The 12178-nt window shown below is 29.1% G+C and overlaps 1 protein-coding gene across 1 annotated transcript in view; it reads right to left on the minus strand.

Annotated features, from left to right (window-relative positions):
• LOC129968641 (protein Wnt-7b-like) overlaps positions 1–12178 on the minus strand; it is a 193363-nt gene that overhangs the window by 71609 nt on the left and 109576 nt on the right. Inside the window, exon 2 of the mRNA XM_056082736.1 lies at positions 4102–4328. Coding sequence (XP_055938711.1) covers positions 4102–4328 — 227 coding nt within the window. The remainder of the gene's footprint in view (positions 1–4101; positions 4329–12178) is intronic.

A 12178-nucleotide genomic window follows, 5' to 3' on the forward strand; every position in this document is an offset into this window, starting at 1 on the left:
TTCTTCAATAATATTCGCTGATTGTTTCGAAAAGATTTATGATTCTTTTATGCATCACAAGAGATTTCATAAATCTTGCAGTGGAGTAATCTCTCAACAGAGGTAATATTGCTTGAATTTCATAATTTCTTCAAACCTGAACAATTTTTTTGTTTAAATCTATCTATATCGTGGTGCTTTTTCGAAAGGACTTTAACTCTTTATTTATTTGAAAATTTTAACAGAATTAGAAAAGTTTTCGGTTGTTTGAAATTATTTTTCTATAACTGAATTATTTTATTTAGAAATATATAAACTGTGGTTTTAAAAATAATGTTATGTTTTTTTCCTCTTTTTTTTATTTTATGGAAATAACTTTTTTTTTCAAAACGGATTTATTGAAAAATAATAGGAAAATAACCGGCATTGATCATAATACCTTAAAAAGAAGATACTCTTAGAAATTTTAAAGTTAATCAATCGGAAACTGAAATAAGAACATTTTCAGAAAATTAAAGGCTACAAATAACACTAATAACCATGCATTTTCATTATTTTGATTATTAAGGACCATCCCAATATTAATTTGAGATTAGAATGTCTTATTCCTCTCTGGTACTTAAATGTAATAAGAAGTAAAATACAAGCCAGAGTTAAAATATAAAGAATTGAATATAAAAGATAAATTAATAATATAATAATATAAAAGATTCGTTTAATTAAAAACAGGAGTTTTCGGGGAAGAAATTCTAGTAAAAATAAAATGAAACATTTATCAGAAATAACAGCATATTGAAAGAAAAATATTTGTTTTTATTATTGTCTTTGATTGAATGAGCAATTCAAATATAGTTGTATCTTCATGTACTCTATTCAGTTTCGGATGATAAATTTCGAAAACCCCAAATATTGTTTAATTTATTTGTAGAAAAAAATATATTATTATTGTTATGTTTAATTTCTTCTTATTTTATGATTATACGTATATTAAATTTACTGCAATTTATGTCAGTCATTATAATGATTCATTACATACATCTTCAATTCCATGCGTCCAAAAACTTCATTCATTTTCTAAAGTGAGATATGCTAACTTCTTCTAGAATTTCATAAGCATACAGCAGAAAAGGCGAGATCCGTTGGACTAAGTAGTCATAAAACATATATACTAATTAATTGAATTATTATTTAACTATAATAAAATAACATCGGTTAAATTGCTTTTACTTTTGTAAAGAAAAAAAGCTAGTTGATGTGAATATGCAAACACAATCGAGTCTAATACTGGCTTATTAACACTCCTAAATCTTTTAGATAGTTAGTTATTTTTGTGTCTTCAGGGACCAATAAAACTGATAGCATGTAATAAGTAGGCAACAGGGTAATAATAACCCTAAAACTCAGCCACTTCATCGTTGCTAAATCATATTCATAAAACGACGTAGGCCATTCTGATTCCTTTGGATGATTCTCCCTTGGAAGGTAATAAAAATTCAAGTGATATGATCTATATTCTAGTGCGTAAGCGGCACTAATATACTTCAATCGGTGCAATAAATCTGTGACCACAATGTAATTAGCCAATAGAATGATAACCGACCGCAGTTACCAACTGGCAGTGCGAATGACTGTAATTGCTTGGGCAACACACAGTTACGAATGGGATCAGTATCTGCCGCCAAAGATAAATTTCGCCAAGAGGGCTCGTGTATTTGTCAACTTTTGATGAACGATTCCTCGCAGAGTAAATATCCATAAATATGATTTACTGCAGATAATTCGTCTCTCGATGGGTAGCCCCATAATTCGATCAGGAGAAGTTTCAGGTCTGTCTTCTCGTCTTTTTTTACCAAAATCTTCCTGACTTGAGGGTCAAAAACATACCCGAAGGTCAGAAAAGGATGCTTTTCTCCATTTTTCCCACACTTCTTACCTTTCAGGACTGGTGGACAGAAAGAATTACGACTGTCGATTCTATTCTGGGAAACTGATGCAGTAAGGAAAAAAAAAAGGTATTCTCAATAATTTATGTGCGTGCTGTACTATGTTACGGTGCGGTAGATTTCTTAACGGGCTTGTGTCGACCCTATCTGTAAGATGCATTTAATGAGGCCCCATAAACACACTTTCAGATGTAATTAGCATTAAAAATTGCGTTAATTCCTTGTCTTTGACAGGTTGATATGTTGGTCCAGAAGTTGAACCATAAATCCTCTTTAAGGGGAAGATTAGTATGGTATTACAAGTTTTTCCTATGGCAAGGCCTTATGGATTTAGAAGAATACGGTTATGCATAGTCTGTGCAAGTTTTAATCCTATTATAATGAGTGGCATATAAAAAATCTTGGCGCTTTTATACATGTGTAAATGTATACATATTATATATATATATATATATATATATATATATATATATATATATATGCACTTGGTGTGTCATTATATGTGTTATCTTTTATGAAACAATTAAACTTTCCTGTTAGGAGGACCAAAAATAAGCATAATTGCTTGGTTTTGTTCAAGAATGCGGTGGATAATGCATAAGAATTAGCTACAACCTCGAGATAATCAGTTACATTTCATATGAATCACTAGGCCAATCAGATAATAAACATCAATGATGAAACTGATGTAACATATATAATATAAATAAATAAATATAAAAAATAATCCAGTACTCATTCTGATTAAAAGCGCATACCTGCATTGATATTCAATATAAATATAATATACCTTTCTGTCTAAGAAATCCGATGCATAAACGTGATTCACGTTGCATATCTTAATATAATACAATTAATTTTGGTGACTGTTCTAAAATTTTTTAACCCTTTTCTGTCATGAATTTAAAACCAGCAATTTAAACATGCCTCAGTTTTAAAAATTAAAAATAATTATGGAAAACTGCTGATAGTTTTACAGGAAATATTTTACTTAAAACTTGAAAATTTAAAATACAATTGAAGTTTTGAAATGAAAACATAGCTGAAGTTTTATCATTTAAAAATGAAAAAAATTTCTATTATATCTTGTTTATGAATTAATATCTGAAATTTATTAAATTTAATTATAACATTTTTCAGGGGACAGTATTTGGAGATTTCTTATGGCATAAGAAAGCTTGAACGCAGTTAAGAAAAAGAAAAGCCTAAATACAAATTTTGATAAATGTTCTTTATGCAAAACGTTACAGAAATGGCATTAATGTTTAATTTTTTTAAAACCTAAATTAGTACATTATTAGCAGTTTATTGGGCGACGGATTGCAGAGGGTTCAATTTTTCTTGGCAAATTTGCAGGGACAATTTTCAATAAAGAATTCGAAATTCTTAAAATTACGGCAGTCTTTTGATTACATTGATAGTCAAATGCAAAAATGTTTAACAACAGAAAAGCAGTACATTTTTTACATTATAAATTTTAAAAAAATTTAAAATTTCTTACGGCATGTAAGGTCGTTTGACGACAAATTTCCCATTTGCGGAGGTTTAGTCGAAATAAATAAATTTTAAATTTGGTTTCCTAAAACCATAGAGAAAAATATATATTAAATAATTTATTTAAACGCAAAATTCTTACAAGTGAGAGATTTTCTACAAAACTGATATTAAGAAACAATTCTTGAAATAAAAATAAGGCATGGCAGAAAAAGGAAAAATCAATCACAATAATTTGTTGGAATTTAATCAATTTTCGGAAGTAAAACAATTGGAAATGTGCTTTAATTTAATTACTTTGCAAATATTAAATAAAAAATGGTCGTAGTGCTTTTTATATAATAAATATATATAAATATACCAGATGGGATAAATTCTGATCAAGAATAGAATTTTCAAAACCATTAATATTTCTCGGATAAATGAAAAGAAAGTCTGATTGTGGTAATTCAAACCCATAACTTGAAAAAAAAAATTGAATATGCATGCATGTTTGGTAAGAAAAATGGAGAAAGATTATGAAATGGTTATTTCCTGAAACAGCAATTTAATGTGCATTATGAAATGGTACTAATTAACAAAAGTCGAAATTATGAACTATTGAAGATTTTAGCGAATGAATACTGATGAATACTGATTGTTACGGATGAAGTACTGTGTGACAGCCTAGTCATGCTTTACTTACCAATCACTACAACGTGTCCGAAGACGTAGGAACTTCCAATGGCTGTGCAATTCCAGCGCTTGTACCGGAACTGCTTTTGGCATTCAGCAATACCCATTCTTGCGCCATCGCCTATTGCAACTATGAGGTCAGGACGATCCTGGCACATTTTCTGTTGGGCTGGTGTCAGACCGGGGATCTTACTACAGATTATACTGGCCGTGAAAGCTGCGGCTGTCGTCATCACCCTGAAAAATAGACATCGCAATTCAGAGAGATTGAAATAGATGAATTGATCGTACTCAAGTAAATTATGAGCAGAAAGTACGTGATTATATTTTTGGATGTTAAAATTAGAAACTGTTATGAAAAACTAGAAATTCATCTCGTGGATTTTTAAAATAAAGTTAGTGACTGCATTAAATTTCTTAAATTTTTGAACGTAAAAGATTGTTTATTTGTATTAATTTGGAGTCCCAAACAATAGAAAGGCCACGTTAGAGCTGACCTCGTAATTTTGAATTGCAGATGAATGATGAGAGTGATACCTCCTGTTTAAGCTTTTCTGCCATACTAACAGGAGGACGTCTGTTTTTCGGCAGTATATTTAGCTACCATCATATTCAAATACATGGCATGTATTTATAGGAAGAGAGTTTCGAGTCCACGATCCTAGGTACACGAGGCCGAGACAGTGCCACGAGACCACAATATGGTCAGGAAATACTAATTGACATTTTGTGTGTTCTTCTTCATTATCTGTACCATGTATCCTAGGTGTTGATGAATTTTTTTAAGTAATTGAGGATAGTTGTTATCATCATCCCCATTATAAAAAGATGGTAATTTTGTAATAATTAAGCTAAAATGTTGCTTTCTGTGGATGTAAATTTTTATACAAATAATTGAATTCTCCATTTTAGCCTTTACTATTACGATCTATTGTAGTCATGCTCAAAAACTATTATAAAGGAGTATTTTTATAACAAAATGTTTATAAAAAAGCGAATAGAAGAATATTCTATCCAGATGAAATTGAATTGAATTTGGGTTTTAGTATATACAGCACTATAATGCTGTAGTCTGATTTTATTAATAAGACTTTATTTCGGATATAACTATCAAAATAATCTACGCATTAAACTCGCAATAATGCCTACATTTTGCTACTGATTCTACTGATGAATTATAATTTAATATGATTTTTGGTAAAAAAAGCTTATTTGTTTTTCTGAAAATCCTTTAATCATTTAAGGATGTATAATTATTATCAGCATATTGGAATGCAAATGGTGTTTATTGTTTATAAATTACCAGCAACTAAATTTTAAAACAAATTGAGCGTTCAATGTCATCTAAGGAACCAAAAATCTTGTTTACAAGCTGGACAAGCATTGATGTACGAGATTAAGAAATGACCTTCAAATTGAAAATAAATTATGGTTAATTCGTATCTAATGGGATAGAAATAAAAGGCCTCGTTGATTCAATATCATTTATTAGAATTCATGTTCGGATGCGATTGAAGTATCAAGACATTCTGTCATTACATGCTATTTGAAATCAGATTGAGCATTGCGAGACATTTTCTTTTTGAGGAGCCGCACTTGAAAGACACAGCGCCCTTTCTTGCCCCCCTCTCTGCTTCACACTTGGAATAAGATATTAAAATTCAAGGATGGTCGAAATGATAAATGGAATCAGACACTTACTTACACGTTTATTATTTGTTAATTGCTGTACTCATGCTACAATTCACCAGTCCCACAAAATGCCCTCCGTTTCGAAACCAAAAAATGCGTGACTCTCTAATGACAGGTATAAGTTTTTTTTTTAATCATTTTTTTTCGGTTTGAAGCACCCCATTTTTTTAGCAACAGCCTCATGGATTTATTCATAGCATATAGATATCAATCAGTCACGTACGCTTGAAAAATTATTTCCTCGCATTTCCAGCTTACTTTTTCCCTCGTGACACTTTTCCGAAGGCAACTTAAGGAAACATCAAAAAGAGCGCATGCTTGCAAAGAGAAAGATCATCTGTCGCGTAGAAACGATGTCTAAGCCTGTGTCGGGTGTTAAACATCTATCTGTACGGACCACCTGAGTGGATTGCGGCGAGGCTCACATAAACATCGGAGGGATTAATATTTTCCATTAAGGGCTGAGATCGATCTATCAAATCATGAAACGCTCATTATTAAAAACTGGAGGAAATTCTTTTGGCATGGATATTGCATGAATGCGATATGTATGTTTGCATATCATGTATTTCGCATAAACCGTGAAACGCATATCATGCAATTCTTTACGCATGATATGCATGATACCATGACGCAAAAATAATTCAAAACGTTCTATAGGATAGACCATTGGACCTAGAGCTATCAAATTTGACACGTTAACACCTCTTGATTAGTAGATATTAGATAACTATAAATGGCGACTCTACCCAGCCTTTAAGCATCTAGATAAAATGAATGATCGAAGCACTATAAAAGCAAAGTCGGGAGTTCTAGTTCAATTCTAAGGGCCATCATCGGCTATGGTATAACCCCTGCCATAGGAAGCTTGTTCATGTAAGAAGTAATTAAGTCTATACCAATTCTGCAACCACCAGAACCCCTCATTATCCCAAACAATTTTCATTTCCATATCTGAGATGCTCTCTGTTAATCAAGTGCTGGATAAGAAAAAGTTTTTCGAGATGTTATTAAATTTTTAATTAAAAATAACAATTCTCCAATGTATGCGTTAGATGTTATTCCACATAGTTCATATTTGCAGCCTTTAAAATAAAAATAATAACGTTTTAAAATGATATTGATTTTTTTTCCATACAACTTTTTATGCAGTTTGAGATATTTTTAAGTCTAGTTTGCTATTGTTTTAGCTTATACTTAATAAATACTGCGTTTACACTTAAACACGTTATGATGATATTGCATTTACTTTTCGTGTACACATTATTATTGCTATATAACTGGAAATTTAAAAAAAAATAAATAAAATGATAGATGAATCTAGCTTAAAACCTTATTGAGCTTTTTTTCGCCCTACTCTTAATTGACGTTTTATAATAGATATAAGAAAAAATTATGAAATTATGAATAACATAGTATAATGTTATTCGTAAATGTACCTGTAAAATATTAGTCTGTGATTTGAGATGTCCTGCAGACAATACATCTTGAGAAAGCTTTTGAAAATCATTTAGAGAACTCTCATAAAAGAAAACAAAATATTTTTTGAATGAAATAATTTCAAATGATCAAAGAAATCTATACTGAGGGGTTTCTAAGTGATCTCTCACAGTCTGATTAATTTTTCATGTTTACTTATTTTTGTTAAAAATTAAGATAATTTGAATCCCCACCCTGAAATTATTGTTTCAAACTTCTAATATATTTTTAAAATTTACTCTTAATTATATAGCAACATAACATACACAGCAAAAACTGTATTTAATATCGTCGCAACGCAAGCCAAATATAAACAAAGTAGCTAAAATTATAATTAAAACTGATTTAAATGATTTTATTAATTGATTTAAACGAATTTATGATTTTTACTTAAAAATATTTTTAAGAATTTATTAAAACTAAAGAAAGGAATTGTTTATAAATAAAATTGGTATAACTGAAAAGTGCATTATTTTAAATTTAAAGTAAAAAAAAAATGTATTTTATGTTATAATACGCTCCTAAATTATTGCAAAAGAATGTAAATATTTCTATAAATTTTTAATTTAAAATTTAGTTGAAAGTTTGGAAAAATTCTTTTTTATAGTAACCATATTTTATCCAAACTTTCTGAATTTGTTACCTTTAAGCATACAGTCTTTCCTGATGAGCATTTTGGAAAAATATTACATCACACTGGCAGGCTATAGCATTTCATATCTCACAAGAAAATTATTGATTAATTTTTGTAATGAAATAATCCTTTTCCAAGGAAAAAAATAAATAAACTTGTAGAATGAAATCCGCTAATTACAGATGAAAAGATATGAATAATAACTACGGTGAAAAGAAAATTCAGCCCAATATTTTGGATACCAAGGATACATGCAGAGATAAAATGAATAACATAATCAAAAAATAGGAAGTAATTAAAAAATGGTATAATTGATAATTTATTCCATGATTACTTTTTCATCCGTATATAATTTTCGTAATGAAACGCACTTTAAAAATTTCTAAAAAAATTATAGGAAAAGTATTTAGCGCTGCATTTTCACAAATTAAAATATAAAGAAATAACTGAGCAAACTGAGATGTGTTTCACACAATTTGAATGCTATTTATAATTAAGATTATATAAGTTTCAAAAAAAGTTTCATAAAAATTACACCAAAAATTTCTAAATATTAATTTAATTAATAAATTCCAAACACATTCTTATTTTTATTTAGTGCCGGTAGAAAATCCATACAAAACTTTTAGTAAGTTGTTTTACCAATAAATTCAATAAAATTTTTTTTGATTAAATGGATGTATCAAATCTCCTTTAATATTTCCGTCCATGTTGTAAATTGAAAAAGCTACGTCAAAAAAATATTAAAATAATTCTTTAATTAAAATTTTTGTAAATACTTTATGAAATGCCGGAGAAAATTGATGATAGTTCTAGCAATGGTCTTAGTGACCTCAAAAGACTTGCGATAAAGCAAGGTCAAGCCAAGAGTTTTAGTATTCTAGCCTCGAATTTTTCAGATACCGTTTCGCCAAATCTGATAGATAAAAACACACGAACCATTATTGCTAGATACGAACCACAATCGCATTTTACTTAGATTTTGAATCTTTTTTTCATCGCGAATGATATGAGAATTTATGGACTTAAAAAAATTTCATACGGAAGAAATGATAATTTATTTCTATTACAAAATTTACTTCTTTCGCTCCTTTTATAGGAACTTGATTTAGATGTCCTTGAATGAGATGCCCAATTCACTTAAATTCCTTTTCTGTTCATTCGAAGAATATAAATGTATTAGTCTTAGTTATCTAAATCTATTAATTATCTAACTATAATTTTTTAAATGCTAAAATGTTTTTTTTTTATAAATGCAGCTGTAATGTAATTGATAGAGACCTTTCCGAAAAATTATATTTTTAGATTACAGTGATTAATAGTATTACTGTTTTTCTAAATAATATCCTAATCTTAATATAAATTTTAATAATCTTAATATAAATATAATATAAATTCTATTTATGTACGTTTCAGACCTTTTTCTAAATGATTCCGCATGCTTCAACCAAACTTTGCATACAGCATCATCCATTTTTAAAGCTTCAAAAGTTATTGAAACATTCAGTTAATTAGAAATTAACTAAGACTTTCCGATAATTTTGGAACAAATCATCTTAATAGAAACAATTTAATGATAACTTAAAATACAAATTCTACATTTGTAATGACACCAGATACTTTTCTTTTGTGTTTATCTCCAATTTTTGTAAACTGATTTAAAATTACGATTTTTGGAATACTGTAACAGTAAAACTTTAATCTACACTGCCACAATTTTTTTAAAAAAATTTCTGTTTCATATTTAAAAAATTTTTTTAAAATTTTCTTTTTCATATTTTTTTTAATTTTTTAAAAAGCTATTAAATTTAAATGTTCACAAAAGAACTGTCAAAATGAATGGATAGACTCTTCATCTTTAAACAATTACAAGTGACCACCAAGGTGCTGTTAATTAAATGGCGTGGTGTAATAAAAGTATTGTGTTCATCATAAAACGTTATACAAAATTAATTTTGGCATTAAAAATATTCTACATGAAAGTATTTAAATTCCGAGTAACGCTGAACACATATACTGATACTACACATCTTTGAGAATATATTTGAATTAAAGACGCAGAGAAATATATCTCGTCTGAGGTTTCATTACAGCAGGTTATTAAGGAGAAATACGGAACACAGTAAACCAACAGAAATGGTCTCACCAAAACGTTCTCGCATACTCTCTAATAATCGATCCCAGAGGACGTCTTTCACTACTCTGGTGAACAATAGCAACGAAATACTATCTTTTGGCCTGAATTTCAAATTTTTACTGAAACTATCGTGTGATCCGTGGCGAGTTATTTGCCAAATAATTCTTGGCAGCTGTTAACAGCATCCGAAAATCGAATTTGTGTTTTAAACCCGTTTTTCTCAACTGATTGAAAAAAATTTGAAACAAAACTACACTTGTAGTCATAAAATCACATACCAGATTTGATAAATTTGTTTTTAAGTTATTTTGTTTATATTTCTCTAAAAGTAGAAACCGACAGATGGTCAATATCTTGTTGGATTCCACTCAAAATTTGATAGGTATTAACACTATAGATGTTCAATCTATCTAACGAATTTTATCTGCCTAGTTTTCTTCGTTCTGTAGTTGCCATGTTAACTTATTTTCGGATAGCCGAACAATACATCTTATGAACGGATTCTCCTCAAAATTGGATCTAAATCTACAAATCTGCTATTTCATCTCAAACCAAATTTCATCCTTCTAACTCAAACAGTTTTCGAATTATCTTTGTCACAGTCAAGCAGATATTTTTCAAAAATGCGTTTTTCGTACTCGGGGAGGGGGGGGGGGTCTAAAACATGGAGATTCGTCAAACTCTCGAGTTCAAATTTTTTGACTATTACAATACCTTCTCTTTATTACGTATACCAAAAATTGAAAACTGATATATTCATTTTCCTCAATGTGCCGTTTAACCTTAATTTAGGTACCATTTATTATGGAATTACATTATCTCCTTATGGATTGAAACATTTAAAAAAATATTTTTACAGCATTTAACAAAGGCAAAATCCAATTATGTTCTCTTTGTTACTGTAATCTAAACAGAAGCTTTTATGGTCGGCCTAGATTTCTTGAAGGGATTAGTTTAAAATGAGAGATGTGCTTATCCCGTTTCAACAAATTCAGATATTTGTTTAAAGTTGTTTTAATGTATTTAGTAATGAAGATATTTATATAATATTTTCGATAGCAAATAGTTACGCTATTATGCTAAGCAAATACTTATACTAAGAAACCTTAAATATTTTATCAAAGCAATGCGAACTGTATTTTCAATTTCGAAATAGAGAACGAAGTTCTTCCAAACATTTACAAAATTTAATGCTTACTTTACGGTGAAAATGCGTCTTAAATGTCTTAAATTTCCATAAATATGCATTTGTTATTTTCCATTATGTTTCTCGTTTCTAAAGTCAAATTGCGATTTTTTAGATATATATATTGGTCATCGTTTCACACTATATAAAAATATACACAAAGAATTTCGAAAAAAAAAAAAAGTTATCCAAGATAAACTGACGAAACAGCAAAATCAAATTATTTTCGCTTTCATGAAATTGAAGAAAAAACTTTCTTTTATTTATTCCAAAGATGCAAATTATAGATATAAGCCAATATCAATAAGTCCTATGGCAGTCTATGAATACAGCGTGAAATTTATCATAAATACGAAATAATCAGCAGTGCCCAAGAAGTGAATTGTACCTTTAATTCACCCAATACATATTTATCTTATCTTAAATTAGTATCTCAGTTACCGAGTGTACATAACAAAAGTAGAAGGTGGGGATGATACTGTCAACAAATCCAATCTGAAGCGAAGAATTCAGATTTTTTTGAGAAAGAAAATTATAAAACTGGTCTTTGTATATTCAATCATGAATTTATAATAGGTTTATAGGAGAAAAACGGTGGCAACCGCTTTTTTTCAATAAAATTTTTACTTGTGTTGTGTTTTGTTTAAATATGACTTATTTCGCCTCCGTTTTCAAAACATCGCTATTATAAAATGAGGATGTTAGAACAGTTTCTATCTCTTATCATTTTTCCATTATCCTTTGTATTTTCTGAAAAGAACGCAGGAAAATAGTTTTGAATGGACTACTCAATTTCCTTTCAAAACATCAAAGGGCCCTCTCTCGCCTTGATAAAATTTATTTCACTAAACAAGACAAAAAAAATGACCTAAAAATTTGAAAAATATCTTTTGTTTATTTGTTAAAACTAAAATATTTTTGATATCAAACGGTAAAAACAGTAATGAAAATAAGGAAAA

The sequence above is a fragment of the Argiope bruennichi genome, chromosome 5, assembly GCF_947563725.1.
Source record: "Argiope bruennichi chromosome 5, qqArgBrue1.1, whole genome shotgun sequence".
Classification (NCBI taxonomy): Eukaryota; Metazoa; Arthropoda; class Arachnida; order Araneae; family Araneidae; genus Argiope; species Argiope bruennichi.